At 40.2% G+C, this 21,467-nt stretch overlaps 1 protein-coding gene and 1 long non-coding RNA gene across 2 annotated transcripts; both read left to right on the top strand.

The window, feature by feature from the left end:
- Positions 1-380: 380 nt before the first annotated feature.
- BTF3L4 (basic transcription factor 3 like 4) lies at positions 381-10,825 on the top strand. The gene is made up of 6 exons (XM_076340210.1): positions 381-483; positions 1,724-1,787; positions 2,708-2,821; positions 5,390-5,591; positions 7,343-7,402; positions 8,321-10,825. The coding sequence occupies exons 2-6, from the start codon at positions 1,734-1,736 to the stop codon at positions 8,365-8,367; spliced, it is 477 nt and encodes a 158-aa protein (XP_076196325.1). The 5' UTR covers positions 381-483; positions 1,724-1,733; the 3' UTR covers positions 8,368-10,825.
- A 538-nt stretch (positions 10,826-11,363) lies between these two features.
- LOC143161310 (uncharacterized) lies at positions 11,364-16,701 on the top strand. The gene is made up of 2 exons (XR_012995504.1): positions 11,364-13,319; positions 16,471-16,701. It is a non-coding gene; the product is annotated as an uncharacterized LOC143161310 (long non-coding RNA).
- Positions 16,702-21,467: the final 4,766 nt, after the last annotated feature.

The raw sequence follows: 21,467 nt of genomic DNA, 5'->3' as shown, positions 1-21,467 counted from the left end.
GGGAGCAGGCAGCGAGGGGTGGGTTCCGGCTTGATTTTCTTCTCCCAAATAAATCCTTTTGTCCCGCTGCTCTCAAGAGTTGCCCAGCTGGTTGGGAAGGTAAAACCGAGCGCAAGCACTCGTGCATGAAGGACGTTTCGCAAATGGGGAGAGCGCGCCAAGTGCGTGGTGACACGTTTGGAGCCGACGCGACCCGGGTTTGGGTTACCCGGCATCGGTCCCTGCCCCGGGGCACCCGTCCCCGCCAGCCCCCGGAGACTACAACTCCCAGGAGGCACCGCGCGTCGCGCGCGCATCGCCCTGCGCCCTCGTCCCTCCTCCCTCCTGCTATGCAAATGTGACTCCGCAGCGCCGCCAATCCGCGGGCGGTCTGGCGCCGTCACGTGGCGCGAAGCTTCCTTTCTCTGTGCGCCTCTCTTTCCTTCCTTGGCCGCCATCTTGTTCTCACCGCGTGTTGGGTTGCGGAGGATCCGCCGGGCTCAGGTGAGACCTTCCCCGCGCCCGTCGGCACCGTTCTGCCGGCATGGCCCCCTCTTCCCCTGCCGTCTCCCGGCGTGGGGCGGGCGGGGCGTCGCGGTAGCTCGGCGCCGTTCTGTCCCCGTCCGCCGCGCTGGGCCGTGGTGGGGCCGCTGGCGCCGGCCCTTCCCCGAGGAGAGGACGCGGGAGCGAGGCCGTGCGCCGGGACGCGGTGTGGTGGGGTCTGCCCTGGCTCGGGTGGCCGGCGACTCTCCCTTGGGGCCGCGGTGCCCCGGCCGGGCGGGATTGCCCTGGCTCCCGACGGACGGGGCCTTTATCCCCTCCCGCTTTCCGTGCTTTGCGGGTAGCTAGCGAGCCGCCCTGCCGGCCTGAGTCCCTCCTCCCCGGCGGAGTCCCTGTCCGTGTGGTGATCTTCCCGGCGGTGCTGGGGCCTCGTTGGGTTCCTGCTCGCCCGCGGGAGCCCCGTCTCCCCCTCCCCGTCGCTTCCCCGGCATAATGCAAATGCAGAGGGGGTTTCCCCTTCGTTCAGGGGGTCCCTGATGACTTCTTCGGGCAGAGCAGCGAAATGCCTTCCTTGAGTTGGAAGGCTCGAGGTGTTTTTTCACTCATTACAGATTTTCAAGTCTTCCAGCCTTTAAAGGTCCTACCTGACCCGTAGGAGAAGCCACTTGACTAACTTCCCAGTCATTGAATTGGATTAATAGCTGCCAGAGGTTTATATAGGAGATCTGTCAAGACATGAACTTCACTGAGTTTGGAGCTGGCTTATTAGTTAAAAGGATCAAAATAGTATTCAAAGTAGTGTAGTGATGAGTCTCTCTCTGGGCTCTTTAAAGATAAAGGTGTTTTCCTAGAAGCACTCATGCTGTACGTGCTGATTTGGGTCTGTTCTGAGTCAGTAGTTCGGTCAAATGGTTCCAACAGTAAACTAGCATACTTGGAAATTCACAGTTAGTACCTCAGACTGATGCAAAATCAAATGTCCCGTTGATTTGCCTCATCATGGTACAGACACTTCAGCTAAACAGACTGCTGCTGCACCACTTTGTATTATTTAGGTGGTGTGGCTTTAAAGCTTTTTGTTTATGTGTATTTGTTTGATGCACTGTTTTGGCGAATTGTCTGTAAGTTTAAAAATTTAAAAACCCATTGCGGTTTTAAGAGTACTTTTAAAATGGACCGTGGAAAACTTTTTCTTAATATTTTGATATTTAACTTGTACTTGTATCTCATTCTTATTCTTTAGACGCAGCACTATGAACCAAGAAAAATTGGCCAAGCTTCAAGCGCAGGTCCGAATAGGAGGAAAGGTAAGAAAACCATCAGAGATGCACTGTTTCCTGTAACTTACAGGTTGAAGGAGAAACACCTCTGGAATTTGTTTTTCAAAACATAGGCTTTAGTTCATGGGACAGAGGAAGAAAATACATATGTGTGAGGCCTGAAAAACACATGTTTTGTGTCATCTGGATTGTAGTACTGCTCCCTGAAATGCAACTTTCTTTCAGGTCACAACTGCTGGATGAGTAGTTTCCACAGTGTGTAAGCTTTCATTTTAATTCAGTGACTTGTTGCGACCTGTGAAAGCTCAAACTAAACTTACCTGTTGGTTGTTCCAGTTCTGCCTTCCTCTTCTCCCTGTTGGGGAGTTTCTTCCTTTGTGCCAGCTCCAGGGCTTATCTGACTTTGCACTGAGCTGTTTCTTTTCTCTGAGCCAGCAGGTAGCTAATATGACAAAAAAAAGCATAAAGTTTGTTCAGTGTGGGTGTTCATCTCCTAACCGTAGGCTGGGTTGTACAAAAGTTGGCAGAGTAGGAATTCCAAAATTGCTGTCTGTGGAACAGTTTAAAAATGTTAATTACTTGGTTATGAAAGTGTGACCTTTTTAAATCACTGTATTTGTGCTTCTTCTTGGAAAAAATAAAGTTCTTGGGGAAACTCTTTATATATTGCTTAATAGTAAATAGTATTTTTATAATCTAGCTTGTGGGAAGGGAAAAATAGTGCTGCTGTTCAGTGTCTTTTTGGTCTTTTACACTTAAGAAAAGCATTAAAATTGAGACCGACAGTTAAAGCTGTAGGTGAAGGCAAAGTAAGTTGAAAAGCATTTTTGACTACAGAGCTTTCTCATAGCTTACAGATAGGTTGCTCAGAGTGTGATATGACTGAAAAATTAAAGTGTTGTGAGATTTTGAGAATAGCTGACTGTTGTGTCTTGATTCTTTTCCAGGGAACAGCTCGCAGAAAGAAGAAGGTGGTGCACAGAACAGCTACAGCTGATGACAAAAAACTTCAGAGTTCCCTCAAAAAACTGGCAGTAAATAACATTGCTGGCATTGAAGAGGTATGGTGATAAAATAAGTGTTTCCTGTTTGAAATTAAATTCACGGTGGTGAATTTGTTTGTTTGTTTGCATTTGGGGGGGTGTGTGTGTGTTTGTTTTGGGGGGGGGGTTGTGGGTGGGGTTTTTTTGGTTTTGGTGGTTTTTTAAAGCAACAGTTTTCTCTTCCCCTCAAAAACTTACAGGTCAGGTTACTGATTGGTAAAGTTATTTGATTGTTGTTGTCTCATTTACATTAATGCATACGTACCTAGAGAAAGAAGGGAGAAGGTTCTGCTGGTCAGATAGTGATTGTAGAAGCTAGTAAGCTGTCATGTATGTGTCTTGCATTCATTACAAAACTTCTCTTGATTCTTGACTTCATGAATTTGATTACCTACTTTGAAGAGAAGAGCAGTAAATGCACGTGTACTGTGCAGGCACATCTGAAGCAAAGGTTGTGTGGTGCAGAGTATAAAGAAAACCATAAAAACACTTGGAGTAAGAACTTGCAAGTCTGTATTATCAAAATTAGGTCCTTTTACTGCATGAAAATTACCAGAATTGTTTGTGGTAGTCACAGGAGATGACATTTCTTACAACACAGCAAAGACTTTACAGAACCAGCTTCTGTGTTAATGTAAGTAGGAATATAAAGGTTTCAGATATTCCTTGAATACGTCTATTTTACCTGTATAAAATATGAACTGAAACACTGACATTTTCCATAACACTGTGGAGAGTGATGCTCATACGTGGGAGGAGGAGGTGGTGGTCCTTCATCATGAGCTCAATATTACTGTAGTACTTGGTTAAAGAAGCATAATATTTAATCTGTGATTAATTAATTTAAGCAGGATTACAAGGTGCCTCCAGAGGTCACTTAGTGCATACCTCTCTTCCAAAGGCAAATACAGATTCAGTGTAGAAGCCTGGTTTGCCTGTAAGTTTTCATACCTCTGCTACAGAAACAATCCAATTTGGCTGTTTACTTAAGCTTGATATGTATATGCTGAGCTATATGAACCCAAAGAAAGACACAGTTCCTGTTCTGTTCTGTTTTGGTTTGTTGTTTTCTTTTCCCCACAGAGCATAAGATCTTTATTCAGACACAGTTATTAAGGATTTTAAGTGTCTTGATGTGAAGGAAGATAATGCAATGTGCTTCTACCTTGATAGCTAGGTACATAATTGCAGTATGTTGTTGCATTCAGGTGGACACAAGTTGACCTTGGTAACCTTTATGTAGATAGAAGAGTTTGGGCAGGCTAGTAATGTTGAGTCCGACATTAGTAGCTGATCTGTGTGGTTTTTTAAAAGAGGCTTTTAAGTAAGAGGATGACAGTGCTTGAAGCTTCCTTACCATTTCCCCATGTGTAAGGGACAGGACATCCTTAAGTTTTGCAGGAAAGCAACACACCTGGTTTTCCTGTTCAAAACATATTTTGAACTCTGCTACTGTGTGAAGATTGGTAACTTATATGTTTGTATACTTTAGATCTCCTCTTTAGTTCCCAAATTTGTTTTCTCCTTGTAACTTCTACTAAAAACAATACTTACGAGTTTTGTGACCTAAGTTTATTACTACTGTTTGGTTCGATGGGTAGAACTCTCCTCCTTTTTTCAGACAAAATTATTTTCCACTTAACCATAGCTTAGCCATGCCAAGAAGAAAAACCTTTTTAACTTCCCATTCTGTCCCACTTTAAGTTTAAAAAACATAAAACAAACCCATGCAAATATGCCAGTATAAACTTTGAGAGTAGGAGCAAAGCAGGCTGCTATAGTGGCTGTAAAACTTAATTCTTGGTGATTCAGAAGACCAGGGAAGAGGAGGAGAGCAGGATCACTGTGTGATGTACTTAATCTTAAAAGGATCATCACGGAATTATTAGGAAGGCATAGAAGTCTGCTCTAGTGCAGTTCGTACATAAACCTCCAGTTCTGTGTGTTTATGTGCAGGAAGCATGCTTGCCTTGGGCAGCTTCAGCAAGTAGGCCAGATTGTGACTCTTGTGCCTTTGCCAATTCTGCTGCAGAAACAATAACATTTTTCTGACAGGTCACGCAAATAGTTGGGAATGGTGATGTCAAACTGATGTGGGAAGGCTTTTCTATTAGAGCTTTTAGTTTGTAAAGAGTTACCACAGAGCTGAAGGTTTTGGGTTTTTTTTCCCCATAGACATTCATGATACTAACTTGTTTATGCCTTACAGTCTAATAACCTATGTATGTTTTTTGCCTTTGTTAAAAATATACATGAACTGTATGATAATATATAATCCTTGCATATTTATTACTTAGTATTTAGATAAGTGTATTTTATGAAGGAACCATAGCTCTTAAATTCTACCTTTTCATATAGTATGTATGAACCCATATTTTATCATTAACTCGTATTTTACTTCCAGTTTAGGTGGTGTTAATTCCAGATGCTTTTATCACAGTTATATTATTCTCTAGGAGGAGTACTAGTTTTGTAATTTTTTTTATATTTTAATATTTTAAATCTAGATTTGAATTAATAATTTATCATGCATGTTGAACAAGATGCTGCAACATTTTGGTAAATGTTATTACTATATTTAAACAGGTGAACATGATAAAAGATGATGGAACAGTTATTCACTTCAATAACCCCAAGGTTCAAGCTTCCCTCTCTGCTAACACTTTCGCAATTACTGGTCATGCAGAGGCTAAACCGATCACAGAAATGCTTCCAGGCATCTTAAGCCAGCTTGGTGCTGACAGCTTAACAAGTCTCAGGAAGTTAGCTGAACAATTCCCAAGACAAGGTAGGTCTTTTTGGAATCTTTCATCGCTGATTTAAAGAACATATGAAGTATTAAAAGCTTTAACCCAAATTTAACAGCAGCATGTGTGACTTAAAAAGTGATCAAAAGCATATGTGCTTTTATTTATTTGCCGCTGTTGTGGAAATATAGTGGGGGGGGGAACTTTTTTTTTCTTGTTTCAAATTTCTGTAAAGGCAGGCCCTGATTTAAAAAAAAAAAAAAAAAAAAATCTGGTTAGTCAGGCATGCTGTGATTCCAGGTATACAACTGCGCATGACAAAGTACTTAGGAAAGCAAGTTCAAGTTTTTACTGGGAAAAACTCAACAGGTTCTTTTTGCCAGGGGATCGATTCTGTTTTCTTCGTTCATACAAAACATATTTCTGTTGTGGATATAGAGAAGAAACATGTTCTTTATCTTCTACTCTACAATTCCATTTGGAATTAAACCAAGACTTTTAAAAATGAATTCAGAATCAAAGATTTAATTCGGAATAAAAAATAATCAAAGTTTTTAATGTGATTCTTTATTTTTCTACTCATTTTAAAACCATGGGAGCATGGTGCGTGTATAGATATGCGATATAACTATTACTGTAATTTTACAGTGAAGAAATGGAGTCTGGGGACAATCCCTTTTAGAATAATACCCTCCTTAGGGAAGCACTGTAGCATGTTTTGTAGAGTCTCAACTATTCTCCCTAAGCAAGCTTGTAATTTAAGAATAGATGGAAATTTATTCTTCCAGTGGTGTATGTTATGAAATTAGAACATGAGATACTTTAAAGCAGGCAAGTAATCAGTCCATTGACTTTGATAAGAATTTGTAAAAGCTTTCTTAGACTGCAAAACAGGTACACTCTAATTCTTAATATCAAGCCCCAGTGAAGTTGGACATTAAAAAATTTTTTTTTAATGTTTATACTGTTATGGCCATTAAAAAGACTGTAATTGGACATGTTGCAATTGTCTGTATTTGGAATTGGGAAATACATTACCTGTTCTAATATTTTCAACAAATAGTTATTCCTTCTAAATCAATTTTAATTTCTTCTATATTTCATGTTCAGAGTTTAATTGAAAGTAAAGGGTTTATTTTTCCTCCTTTACTAATACTAATATGTAAAATACCTTTTAAAATTTAGAAAATGGATCATCATAAGCATGTTTCTTTGATACAACCTTGGTATCAATAGATACTTAACTATGCTTTCTTCAGATAGTACAGGAAGTCAGACCAATGAGAAGAAATACTTTCTCTTATTTTTTTAAGTTCTTGCATTTCTCTAGATTACTTGTAGCATGTTCCAGCTTCCATGACTTACAGAAGACAAGGTTTGATGCAGGACCCTTGATATGGAAATACTTTTTCCTGCAGTTGTGGCCCCTTGGTAATTGAATCGTGATATGTTGGTCCCTGACTGGTACCATATTATTGTTGCATCGAAACACATGGCTTCGTTTAGAAGATTAGTCACGCTGTTTTTTTCTGTATCATTTGATCTTTTGCTAGCTCTGCCTTAATACCCCTAAGCATTTGAAAATGGCTGTGCTAATACTTTGGTATAAGAATGTTCACAAGTAGACCTTTTGGTTATGCTGATTATTGTTGATACCCAGTCATTTGTGTGTCACTGTTGGGGATTGGGGAAATGCTTTCTTTTTTCACCTGTATGTTACGGGTTTTATTTTATTGTGTGGTTATCCCTGATTCTGTATAATGAGAGCTTGGCACCAAATTTCTTCTTACAGTGTTGGATAGTAAAGCACCAAAATCTGAAGATATTGATGAAGAAGATGATGATGTCCCAGGTAGGCACATGTACACTTATATGTCCATTTAATGTATAAATATTTAAATTAATGTATTTAAATATTTAGCTCTTGATGTGATTATACTTCTCACTTGCTAAGGGAGGCTTCATATACTGGGCAGCATAAAAACATTGATGACTTTGGATTCCAACTTTTGAAAAAAGTTTACCTTGTGCAAATTGCTTAATTCTTAAGTGAAAATAGATTAAAATACTTTCAGGGAGGTCGAACAGGTGATCTAAATGTCCAAATAGGGTTTTAAGGCTGCAAAATGACCTGATTGACATAGTCATCAGGTTGTCTTTAAGTCAGTCTGGGGTGGGGATTTTTATTTCTGTAGTAGAAGAAACAAAGCTTATGTCAGTGTCTGAAAGTTTCTCAATAAATAAATATTGTAAGTTTTTAATTTGTCAATAACTGTCTATCAATCATCACATTCTTCTGTATGCATCAGTATGGTGTGTTAGCTAAAACAACAAACTGGTGGACCCAGAGGTTCAATTCCTCATGCTCTGACACTGGTTTATTTCTTTGTGACCTTGCATAAAAATTCACTTCTTTCCAAAATGTTGTTTCCTGGAGTACAACAGTTAATAGGTGCCTAACTTCAGGCATTCTTTAAAGAATGCTGATTGTTCAAGACTCAACTGCAGCTAGTAGAGCACCTCTGAAAATCATCTTAATCACTTCATGTTAGAACTTCCAGTCTTCTTAGTGTTCCTGCGTTTCTAGTTCTTTGTGTATGTTCAGACAAACCCTATTTTCTAAAGCCCTTTGAAATCTGCCTATAATAAGTGGTGTACATGAGTCTAGTTAAGAACTACTTAACTTTTCCTATAATATATGCATTTTCATTAAACTTACGAAGGTAATGTTACTGGGCATTACTGTATTAAATGTTTTCATCTCTTTCAGATCTCGTAGAAAACTTTGATGAAGCATCAAAGAATGAAGCTAACTAAATCATTAATAGTTCTGGAAGCTGGCATGGACTAGATTTAAGAAATCAGCTATGTGGTTCCAAAGTTTTAAAGAAACAGAGAACATCATCTGTTAATAGTTCAGTAATATAAATATTTTGTATTTTTATGATGCTGTTTGTTCAGCATTTTCTGTCAGTTGATTTTGCATTTTGCACTTACTCCCAGGATCTACTCTTTTGGTCAAAAAGAAATGTCAGTGCAGTTTGAGGGTGTGTGCATGTGCGTGTGTGTATGTGTGTGGGTGTACATATAGTGGAGAACAAATTGGAGAACACTTATTTAACCTTTTCCCCTTTTCCTTTGGAAGTAGAAATAAAATGAATCTTCAGCATTGTTACTTTTTTATTATCACCAAATAGTGCACAGAAGGTAGTTAATCCTAAAATTTTGTCCACATTTTGTGACCTGGAGGCATTACACCATTAAAACTTGGGTTTAATTTGCTCTTAACTGTTGTACTTGCAGATGTTTCTCATCTCTGTTGAAATATACACAGATAATTGTTATAAACCTTATGTTGATCCCAGATGATACCGAAGACGAGCTGTTTTACCAGCTTGTTTGGTACAGTAACTTTTTAAAAAAGAAAACTTGATCTCAGAAAAGTGTGCTTTTTTTAACCTTTCTCAACTTTTTCTTTTTTTCTTGTCTCTCTAACCTTTTGAGACAAGCTGATGTTTGACTCCTTCCATGTAGGCTTAGCAGTATGTTCTCCTGTTGATTACATAGAGTATTTCCCATGTCAAAAGGAAAACAAACACCTTGGTTCTCTACCATCAGGTCACTTCCTGAACTTGGAGGTTTAGTTGGTAACAGTCCAGTGCACCAGTTTTGCACAGTAACAGATTTTTGCTTGAATAACTTCAAGCTGCTCTCTTGGCATGACTGCATTTACTAGCAGCTGATGATCCACTGTCATTCTCATGGCACTAGGAATTAAATGCACTGTGTGAGCGATGTTTAAGGTGGGAGGAAAGAGTTGTTGACATTTTGCCTTGCCTCCTGCTGGGCAGTTTGTGCAATGACTAGCTCTAAAGGGATATTTTTTTCTTGCCTGTAACTTACCTTTGCCTATAACCTACCTCTAGGTTTGGTGTCATCTACGTAGTAGCTTCTTAAAAACCACAAATGCTCCTCAGGCATCAGGAGGACATTGGGAGGTATTGTTGGTACAGTGCAGTATTTATGACCTTTCTTTAAAATGCTTAATGTGAACCCGTTTTCTCAGAGGCTCTTTCAAGGTTCTTGATGTAATGTGCATTATGGTATAGTTAGACATCACTGTAACCTGTGTCAAGGGCAGCTGTGGCTTAAGAAAGCCATTTTTTCCTCTACATCTGTCATTAACTATGGCTTAATTGGAACATATCAGCTTTTTATGTAGGTTCATATGCTAGAGAACTGTAAAAGTACAAGGTAAACAGTACATGAGTTCTGGTGACATCATCATAAAACCACGAAAGCAGAGCTGTAGTGGTTTGTCATCTGAACTCCTCCATTTATTTTATAGGCTTTGTTCAGTTTTTCCTGTTATATTTTATATACTACATGGATCTTACTACAAAATAAAATAACAGTACAAAAGAGGAAATGCTCCCTCTTGTGTGTTGTCTCCTCCTCCCACCAGCACTAGCTGAGGAATGACAGGTGGATGCAGCAGCTGTTTCAAACAGCACTGCATCCTTGCTGACAGTGATTAAGGAAGATACATGCAGGACTAGGGAGGATCCTATTAGAGCTTTAGGATTTCACACTCCCATATACCCACTCTCCTGTTTTCCCTGCAGTGTTGAATGAAACTTTGGTTTGTTGTATGGCTAATCTTAAATCAGCTGCAGATGCATTTTTTCTGTTTATAAGGAAGAGATGTCTTCATTAATGTGTATGCAGGCACGCTGAATTGCCTTCTGCTGCCTCTGCAAGCTCAAAGAGCAAATGAAGGATACTAGGAAACAGGTATTTGTAGTGTTCTTCCATTTGCTTAAGGGGCATGAGTGAAGAACGCTTCAAAGTAGCAACTGTACTGAGTTTATGTATGGGACATCCGCTCCCCCTAAATACTAATCAGATACTGAAAATTCGTGCTCATTGGTTTCTGATGTCGGAAGTATGTCAAAAGTAGTTTTGTGAGAGATTAAGCATTGGAAACAATGATTCCCTAAGTTTATATAGTTGAACTTTCTGACTCCTACAAAATACTCATTTAACTTTTGCTCTTGGTCATGACAATTTGTGTGTTAAACCCTCACTTTTTCCTATGTTTGACAACCAGTAAACTAACTAAATATGCTAGCTTATGTAGTTATATTATCTTCAGTTTTCTCACTGTATCTGGGAACAGTCAACCACTTATGATTTGCTGCTGGAAATACTAGAGCTTATCAATCATTAAACTGATTTTAATTAAAAGTAACCCATCGAGGCTGTTGTGGGAAAAGCTCTTTTTCTTCGTATTTATTCATGGTATAACTCAAACAGCGTTTGTACATGCTGATGGAAATGCAAAGTTACTAAAAGTTTTGGGGAGTGTTGGTACAACAAAAACTCCCCACGTGAGGGTGAACATTACAATGTTCTTTGCTTGGCTTGAAGCACAATAACCACTGTGCTTCTGAAGCTCTTGAGCTTACTTGCTCACTACTTAAACACTGACATACTAAAGATATGTGTTAAAGAACTTGGCAGTGATTTGAAAATAGGAAGATGGAGCAGAAAGTAAGTTGAAACATCTCTTGGATTGTATGTGAGAGAATCAAAGCTGAATCAGTGAAAACCGAAGAATCGAGAACGTGGCAAATGTGTAAAATGGCAAATGCTAGTCTTCCTGCCCTGACTGCTAGTAGATTTCTGTAGTTCACTAGTTTGTGGATGGGAGACCTGTGACTGGCTGGCTTCTCTCAGGCAGGAGAGCAAGTCTGTAAAAACCTGCAGGTGTGGTGCGTTTGCTCGGGGGGGGGGGGGGGGGAGAAGTCATGTATGATGGATGGCAGAGATTACAGTACAGTCAGTGACGGTGGAGACTTGGTACTGAGTGCTGGTAAGGGATTTCTTGTGCAGCACTTGGTAACAAAATAAGTCTGCAGCTAAGAGTGTTGGTAGGGTGGAAGGAGTTGATATAAAAACATTTAACATACAATACAGGTCTTCGGGGGGAAAAAAAAGTAGGGTTCAGGTGAATTTTTTCTTTTTAACTTTTGTTATGTAGGAATATTGAAGAGTGCACAAGAATGATAAGGATGAATTTAGAACTGCTACTAAAGTTTTACTGAAATACGTTGATAATTCACTAGCATTTGTCAACTTTCCATGGGAACTAGGAGTTGCTATGAACTCCCTTCTGCCAGGATCTTCACAAATAATGTTTTGGATTTGGTATGTACAAAATGAGCACTGGAGGGCTTACAGATAATTTAATTACTGAGCAGTGTATTGATTGAGCAGTGTGTTGCTGTTAAGAGGAAGGAACTGAGGAAGTTATAACACACAGTAAATCTGTGCTATATGTAAGAGATGAATTCGTGCCTCTACTGAGGACGTCCCAGGAGGGATTCCCCTAAACTTCCCTGGAATCAGACTCCTGCCCCAGACAGTAGGGATGTACAGAGGGGCTGAGCAAACTGCCCCATAGGTGAAGGTGAGTGAGTGAATTCTTCCACCTTAAGATTAGTCTCCTTTTATTATTTTAAGATGGTGGTGGTTTGTTGAGCAAAGTGAACAGACAGCTTGTTCTCGAGATCAAGACTAATTAATTGATGCATGTTTTGTACTTGAGCAAATGAAGTGACGCAGAACAGAAGCGCATCACAACACTAGCCGTAGGAACTTTATGGAAGTGACAGTAGAAGTACAGGGAATGGTTATTCACGTTCAACTGTTTGCTTTCCCATCAAGTAATTTTTATTTTTTTTTTATTCCCCCCGCTTTTTCAAAGACCGGTTTGCAGACACTGAAGAACTTCATGGATTTATTCAGAAACATGGGGGCCGCAGTGTCTATCAAGGATTCAGGCAGCCAAGCAGAGCAAGCGAAGAGACTAATTCTAAAATCGGTGGTCTTGGTATGTTTGGGTGGAAGCTTGGGTTGATATCGAGAGCAGGATTATTGGGAACTGGGCTTTCATTTCAGACTCTGGCACTGTGTATTTGGCAAGAAAAAAAACAAACTCGTACATCTTCCAGTGCCTTGGTTTGCCTTTATTTCAGGAGTACTGCTCTAACTCCTGTAACTGTGGTATGTAAATTAATGAACACAAAACCTGGATGCTTCTTGAGAGGAAAGAGCTACATCTGTGCAAATGGTATAAAAAGTTACTTTACTTCCACATGATAAACACATACTATTTGGTGGGCTGTCAGTACTGTTAAACACCCTTTCACTAAACAGACCCACAGCTTGCTCAGACGCAATTTTTTCTGGTATCTGTCAGATTCTCAAATATTAGGTGGCATTTCCTTGAACTTTGCATTGCAGATGGATTTTGCAACTATGCTGAATTAGTTGCCTCCTTGGACTAAAAGGAGATTATCTGCTCATTTGAGGTCTTGAAGTTGTTTCTGGTACTTTTGATAAAGTATCAATGCTAAGGCAAACATTGAAACAAAAAATCATGTTCCAAAGCCTTTTGACCTTTCAGTGCACATATCCCAGCTGAATAAAAGGAGTTATGCAACCTCTTGCCCTTTCTTGCAACATCCTTGCAGCAGCTATAGTAACTGCTTATGTCAAAAAGTAATATTAGAAAGTATTTAATGTATTTTTAGATTCTGTCTAATGCAACTTAGCTGACAAAGAAGAGCCAATGCCATGTGACCAGCTCTCTACAGACATTGGGAAATGTGGCGCAAACTACATTTTGAGAACGTCAGATCTGATTTTGAGGCCATGTGTGAAGCTGGAAATTTCCAAGCAATGCAAATTATTGCCAGACATAGGTAAGTGAAGACTTAAAATCTCAACACACTGTCAGCGGGATACCAGACCTTTGCACACCAAGAGTGAAGTTCCCTGAAAGGCTTTCACCAATCTTGGGCTTCCCTGCCACCAAGGGAGAAAGTCTTCCCTTTCTGTTGCTTTCCCAAGCGCCAGCAGTAGTAGCTGATGTCTGAGGTCAACTGGATCAGCTTGTTCAACTGATTGTAGATGGACTTTTTTTTAGAGTTAGTTTTCAGCTCGCCTTACGGTGAAGTCTGACCACGCAGTTGTGCGTAGTAGTACTGGCACGTGCTAAAAGCTCCACCGTTCCTCTTCCCGACAGCTTGCTTTGATTGACTTAGCCAGCTCGTGAAACTGCATCCTGAGCTGTGGTGGCAGTGTTTGAACCTGCAGGTCCCACAGTTCATGCTGTGTAAGCAGGTGCCTGCAGAGGAAGCTGTAGCTTTGGGGCCCATGTCGGTTGTTGTTTCCTTACCACCTGCTAGCTAGCTTTAAATTTCTGTGAAATAAATGGTAACCTTTCAAAAGGAAAGCGTTTGCATGCAGTATTTTGGGCAGGCTTGGTAGAGATGACGATCACGCAAACCAGCCTTGCAGACCGAGCTAGCCTTTTAACACTGCTGCTGCTTGCTCTGCTTCTGAGGCTTGTCTTGGCAAGACAGTATGGGGGAACTTACAGTGCTGCTGCCAGGGTCATAATGAGTTTGGGAAGAAGGGAAGGATTTGCCATATTCATGTCTTGGGTGAGCGATCTGGTAACTTGCAGTTTATTTTTAAACTTTTAATTGTGAAATAGGGGTTCAGTACAGTTCACTATGCCTTGTGATGCAAAGGCATTATCTGCATCGTGGGCTGATAAGCTGCAGCATGTGACGCCAGTGTGCTGTTATTGCAGCCACGCTCCAACCCAGCTATCCCACTGCTCTGCAGCTGCACGGCACCCGAACACAGCCTTCTCCTTGAGCCCATTTTGCCTGTCTCTTTTTAGACAGCAAACAGTGATTTTCTGGGGCAAGCTGTTGAAGTTTTGATTCATGCTGCAGGTTCTTGTTCACTGAAAATCTCAGTAAATAACTTACAAAGTGAACTTTAATAAGGAATTCCCATTTTTGTGACAAGCTCTGGTTTCTGACACATGGTGTTTAACTGAAAGTAGCTGTAACTTGCTTACAGCATTTTTTACAGTCTCCGGGGAGTAATGATGCAACTAAAGCTTCTTCTCTGTTCATTTTGAAACATTTGCTCTATTGCTGGAGACTTTGGTCTGCTCTGTGTTGAGTGGCAGCTGTAATTAGCGATGGCTTGCATTTTTGCATGTTTCCGAAAGAAAGCAAATGGATCCTAAAATAATTTTTACTTTGAATAAGGATTTCTTCCCCTGTCTGTCTTAAGTTTCCCACAGCCTGCTTCCTCAGCTTGACTGAAACACACCAGGTTTTCTCATAACCTCCTGCTGGATATTTGAGTATTTTGCCGAGATTTCTGTTTTGACACAAAAGCGATGTCAGTTTTCTGAAAAACAGGGAATGTGTTAAATTTTCTAGTCTTTTCTACATCACCTTTCTCTCAGCTGCATGATTTCTGTGTTGTTGTAAATTATTAACTTTTAAACACAGAGATATTATTACCTCTATCTCTTCTCCTGCTCTTTGAGTTGCGGCGTTGCTTTCATTGGCAGTGTGCACTGAAAAATCATGTTGGCTGCTTTCAGCCCTGAAATTGTAATAGTTTATCCCATTACATGGTGATTTTCCAGCTCAGTTCTCCTGAGAACCTTGAAATGGGTTTTCCATAAAAATATTCCATCCACTCTTTTTCTTTTAAAGGCTATAGTCAAATTGAAGGGACAACCTAGCTGTTGTTTCTAGTGGTATGTGTGTTCTGACGATTTTGTTAAGTTATAAAGGATTTTTATAGTGCAGTCTGGGTCACGGAGAACTTGGTGACTTCTTTGAACAGGATTGCTTTTTCTTTGGGAACAAGCAGAAATACATCATTAGCATGCTAACTGATGGAAACTTTTCCATGAAAAATGCATACATTTTTTATGGTTTTAATCTGCACAAGCTCTCCATGAGTTTGCGGTAAGCTGTAATAAAGGCTTAAATGTCTTATACCCACATTTCCTCAATGGCTCACAGTACCATCATCAGGAATGTATACCAAGTGCATCTTCCTTTGTGACTGCTAGTTTTGTCATCTCCCTTTCCCTATAGCTGTTGTGAATATTGTCTGAGAAATAGAGCTGTTGACTTTGGGCTGCCTGACATCACAGTATGCTAATACTTTCAAACTGCTTGGGCCCTCAGGTTCGTTATGGTTTGGGATGGCCAGCATTTGTCAGGGAAGAACAAATGAACCAGTAGCTATTCAGAATAAGACTTCACTTGCATTGAATAAACATGATGAGAAATTCTTTTTATTGTTAGTTTCTCTGCTGAGACATTAATCTGTGTTAAAATTTGTATGAGATGTGCTTTGGTTCAATTTTTGCCCTTCTATGTTAACTCTTAAATAAGCCAGGATGAGAGAGGTGATTAAATACTTGTCCTTAATTAGTCTTACCCTTATAAGCAGCCCCATGAAAAATTGCTGTGTGGAGGTATTACATGCATTGTCTACTTGCACAATAAAAAGAAGCTTTAACAGTTGTTACTACCATAGTTAAGTAATCCTGTTAAAGCAAAAATATCTGCAGGTTTTATACTCGGAAGGTCTCTTTGATTTGGTAAAAGCAAGATAAAGGATAGATGTCAAAGATGCCTAAGAGCTTTTTTCTTTTTTTTTTTTTGCTTCCCCCCCCCTCCTCAAGAAAGCAGCTCCCTGCTGTATTTACTATTATTTACTGTGCCCTTTCCTATTGTGCTTAATCCTGTATCATAGTCCAAATTGTTTTGCAGTGGGGTACCAACCTTTTTTTAGCAAACTCAAGACATTCAGCTGACCGACTTCTGAGTTACAAACCTGAACAACTTAACAGACATCTCTCATTGAGATGTTGAGGAAATAGCTGGTCAGGGCTTCCCAAGTGCTCTAACTCGCAGCACTCCACAAAATCTCAATCATGTGATTTAGCAAGGCATAAATAAGCCTGGTTTTTTTAATAGGCTTAATTATACCTAGTGAAGCAATGTCCTTTTGCTTGAGCAGGGAGTTGCCAGACTGCTGTGAAAACATGGCTAGGAGAACAGGAAGGTTCAAGCAGAGCCATCAAGTTCATAGGACAAGCGGAAGGAGTGTCCTGCTCCCTGACATGCTCATGACCCTGTTCTTTCTACGCGTGTACACTTCCATGGGATTTAGTGGTGGGGTTTGTGACGGTAAGACTGAATGATTCCCTGTTTGCCATCACTGCTGACTTAATAAATGACATGATCAAGATGAGTGTGTGTCTGGCTTTTTTTTTTTCCCCTCGTGTACTAGTGAAAGAGAAATGAACTGATGGGGAAGAGGGCATAATCTGCCTGGAATAATTAGTGCCTTGTATTCAGCAAGCAGATCTTTACGTAACACCAGTGATGTTATTGCTTCTTTCACTTAATTTTTTCTGTGATTTAGTGTCTATATGTCAATGCCTGTGGGATTCCAGACTCATCCAGTCCATGTTCAACACCACACCTGGCAAATAGGAATTTTAGGTATGTTTTCATGAATAAGGAGGCTAGCACAGGCTGATACCCGAAGCATTCGCTGAGCCAGTGCAGCTGCCACCGATGGGCTATTTTCCACCATTAGTGGAAATGGATGTAACCAATGCCATTCCAGCCACTGTTGGGCTAATGCTTGGATCTCAAGGATTGTCTGTTGAACACTGAAGGTAGTGCTCAGGGGAGAACACAGTGTGCAATTAATGTTGCATCATCATATTGTGTAATGGGTCTTGCTGGGTACTAACTTCTTGTTATACTGTTTTCTGTAAAAACAGAGAATAAAAGATGGCCCTTTCCCTGTACAGCTTATAATTTAAGGTATAGTCCAATTAGTGACAACTGGTTTTCAGTAATTGTAAATGGCAGTAAAATGCATTTACAGGGCTCGAGACTTCTTCCTTACAGAAACAGCAATAGTGTCCTAACACAAGAGGAGACTGCTAACAGGATCCATCCAACACACATTCCCTTTGAAATAGACATAAAATTGTTGAATAATCACCATTTTGTGAAAATTGCTTTGAGATATTTCTCATCCTGGCAAAGTGAACCATTCTTGTTTTACTGGTCAACTTTCATTTTCATGGCCTGTTACACTAAACGGCATTTTTACTGAGCTCAAGTATTTTCTTGATCGAAGTCTTTATTACTAAAGAGCACTTTGAACTTAGCTTAGGAAGCTTATTCATTTCTTTCTAGTCGTTGAAGTCCTTTGCCTATTTTTACAGGCCTAACAAACTCCTGTCTTCCACACCTAAATTATCTTGAAATTCAGTCTCTTCTTTTCCAACCCCTAATTTGTTAATCATCTGGACATTGCTGCAGTCAAGAAGCTATGAGCCTGCCACAATTCCGCTGAATTCTCAGATTGCTTTCTTGTAGCCTTACCCATTTTTTATTCAAGCACTCTCCCTGGGGTATGCATTTCCATGTTTCCACACCACATAAAGTTGTGGCTCGGTTTTAGCTTGGGTCTCTTATTCAGCCATGAGATAGGATTTTCTTCATCATTATTATTAAGATGCTCAGCTTTTTGCAAACTATAGAGGGATATGTTTGCTCATCAGGTTTTTTTTCAGTGTTAAGCACTCATTTTCCTTGGGGAAAAAACCAAAAACTTTTCTTTCTGGCTGTCCGACAAAAGGACCACCTCATTACCAAAGAGAGAATGAGGGAGAGGGACTGCACTGTTCTTATTTTGGTTGCAAGATGTTTGGCTTAATTCTGCATTTGGGCACTGTTCTTACTCTTTGATGGTTGGTTCAGGCATGAGTTTTCTATCCAGTCTGCTTTCCACTGTATTCTTCTTTTGCTTTGCTACAATTTATATCAAACTTCTATAATTTATTTAGAAAGACTGTCCTGTAAAGAGAATAAGGGATTTGGTGCTAGGTATAATAAATGGGTAAAACAATTCCATCATTTTACAAGTTTAGTCAAACATCATTCTATCTACAGAGATTTTCTCTAGTGTCATATGTGTTACCTGAGAATCAGTAAAGGTGACTTATTTCTGAAGAAAAAACCCAACCTTTTTCTAAGCCTTTTCCTGCTTTACATGTGCCTGTATTGTAGCAGTTTGGAGGGAAGGTGCCAGTGCTGGAGCCAGGCCATGTGCATAGCTGCACAGACCACAGTCACTTAAGGCTCCTTTTTTATAACTCTTCTAAAATTATATCAATTTCAGAAAAATAGTTTTGAACACAAAAAAAATCATCATGTGAATATGATCTTCAGAGAGCAAATGAAATGGGTTATAACTGTCTTCCCTAGTGAATTTATGGTGTGGGGAATTTCATGTCAGTTCAGCTGACTACCTCATTTTTCAAAGCGTTTCACTATGGATTTTACATTTTCAGTTAAGCTGTTGCTATTTAAAAATATGACTTCCATGTCATTTGCAAAGCATGTAGAAGCTGGAGGCAATTCAGCATTTTGACACTTTTAATTAACTGACGGCCTGTCATGAAAGTAGGTTGTAATTAAATGATATGGTAATTTTGGCCATGCTGCTTTTCAAAGTATTTTTATATCCCAGCATAATAATTCAGGTGGTGACATCATGTCAGTATATGTGCTTCTCCTTCCTCAATGCCTACTCAAGAATTGTTGCTCGTGGTTCAAAATAGCTTTAAGAAAATAAATTCCAACGAGTTCTTGGTGAAAGAGGAAACAAATTTAAAATATTTCCTGTCACAGACTGTGGCCTGTCATCCTGTTGGGGTCTGTGAAGATGATGTGTAACATGTGACAACCTACATGTCCTGTAGGAGATATTCACACATTCAGAGATTTGCAGGGTTGGGTTAGTGAAAAACGACTGGAGCAAACAAAGGTAATTCTGATGGCTACAGAGCCTGTGCTGTGTTTGCTAATGATTTGAGTAAGTTTGGGTTTGGATTTGGCCCAATATATTTTTGATTAATGAAGATTATGCTGTCTTCAGCTAGAGGGGTGGGTGTTGAAATGGGAGTGCTTTTACTGGGTAGGCAAACATAGTTTTATGGAGGTATTCTAGGATGGACATGACCCTAACACAACCTGACAGTGTTACTGTTTAGAAATGAGTGGGATTTGCCAGAAGCTGGTAATACCCACTGCGTTTTGAGCCAGGTTCTTTTGATGTCCATTTTCTGATGTGCTGCTCTGGGGAAATCTGCTATGTATTCATCTCTTCAGTCCTTTAATAACATCCCCTGTGCCAGGAACGTCATAATGCTGAATGCCATGACTGAGACGTTACTATGAATATGCTGAAGATCCTTGCTTGGTGTGTGATGAAACGATCTTTAGGGAATAAGTGAAACAAAAGCGCGTGTAGGATATCCTTTAATTCAATGAAGAATGTGGGTGGAGAAGCAATTGAAATGAACAAGATGCTTTGGATTTTCATTAATGCCTTGAATACTTTAGGGTGTACTTAAACAAATCTTTGTGTGTGTGTGCGAACAGTTTCACCGTTCAAAGAACTAATGAAAGCAGGAGGAGCCCATGTTTTTTAACCATTTCCTTCTCTACCTGCCCTCCATCACACCTTTCCCCTGCGATACGGGCACTGTATTCCCTGTGGCAGTTCTGATAGGGGAGAAATAACCATACAAAGAAGTCTAGACCTACATGTGGCTGACTGAGAAGCCATCTGCTGCTAAAAGCTACTACGGTGGCTGCCTTCCCTCTGCTGTGCTCTCAGTAGTGGCAGTCATTTGTGACTTTCTCCTATAGCAGTCACCAGTTGCCTCTTTCAAGTGTGGTTGAACTTGAGCAACATATTCCTAAATTGTTCAAAGGGAAAGGAAGATGTACCTGCATCTGCAGCACAGATGTGTGAGCCTTTCTTCTTTAAAAGACTTAGCTTAAAATAATAGTATGCACAAAGGATGGTGGGTTTGATGCCCACCGCACCCACTGTCATTAAGAAGTAGAGTGGAAAAGATCAGTGTGACAACAGCAGATAACCCAAGACAGTGTTGCAAAAGTGGTGCCTGCTGGATTCCTTCAAGAATAAAATCTCTTTTGCTGGAGTTTGACTCTATCATGCATTGAATGATTTAATTACAAAAAATCATGAACCAGAGCTTGAGAGTCATGTATGTCCATGCATAGCAGCTATTCATTTATCTCCAGCACAACAAAGAAGGGAAATGCTTAAGATAACAATGAGCCAACTACATCTACCACTTCCTTTCAAGTAAGTTTCAGTTCTTTTCCTTTCTAAAGAAAACCTAGCTCTTCCTTTGAATCCAGAAAGACCTAAGGATAAATTAATATATACATATTAGATCAAACCCTTCACATAAACATTGAAAGAAAAAAAGATATTCTAGATAAAGGTTTATACTTCTGTTTCCTTACATCCTCAAAAAAAACCCTCAACAACAAACCCAGACATACTGGAAATATGTAACTGCATGTTCACGAACATGTCGACAACTCTACACTTGGACTGAAGACTTTTTCTGAAACATACTGCCTACCTCAATCAGAAGCTATGAGCTTCATGCAAGATGTGTGCTCTCACTGCTCCTGCTGTCCCTCATCCTCTGCCTTCCTATGCCCAAGGACTCACTGGGCTCCTTCCCTCTGTGTCCTCCCTTCTCCTACCGAGACTGGCAGCTTTTTCTCTCCTCCCTCAGGATCACAGACCTGCATATCTGAAGGAATTGGTGATGGAGGAAGGTATTGAGAAAAAATTATATTGTAGCGCTCCCTCTCAGGGCCCCAGTGCTCCACACTAATGTCTGTAAGGCACATGGAGGTGGGATGCATCACTGGTGCTGCTCTTACAGCATGTGCTATACAAGAAGTCAGAAGTAGTAGTTAATGTTTTCCTTGTCTGTGTTCCCACCTTGGTCTTCGATTTATATTTTGGTGCCTTTCACATAATCACAAAATGGTTGAGATGGGAAGGGATCTCTGGAGATCTCTAACCCTCTGCTCAAGCAGGGTCAGCTAGAGCAGGTTGCCCAGGACCATGTTCGGTAGGGTTTTGAATTATCT

Source organism: Aptenodytes patagonicus, chromosome 5 (assembly GCF_965638725.1).
Source record: "Aptenodytes patagonicus chromosome 5, bAptPat1.pri.cur, whole genome shotgun sequence".
Classification (NCBI taxonomy): Eukaryota; Metazoa; Chordata; class Aves; order Sphenisciformes; family Spheniscidae; genus Aptenodytes; species Aptenodytes patagonicus.
This window is presented reverse-complemented; position numbering and strand designations above follow the sequence as displayed.

Bases quoted from the DNA above. Each gene is read 5' to 3' on its own strand.
- BTF3L4 (XM_076340210.1), top strand. From the start codon at position 1,734: ATGAACCAAGAAAAATTGGCCAAGCTTCAAGCGCAGGTCCGAATAGGA. The intron at 2,822-5,389 runs GTATGGTGATAA...ATATTTAAACAG, and splicing joins ACATTGCTGGCATTGAAGAG to GTGAACATGATAAAAGATGA. The intron at 5,592-7,342 runs GTAGGTCTTTTT...TTCTTCTTACAG, and splicing joins TGAACAATTCCCAAGACAAG to TGTTGGATAGTAAAGCACCA.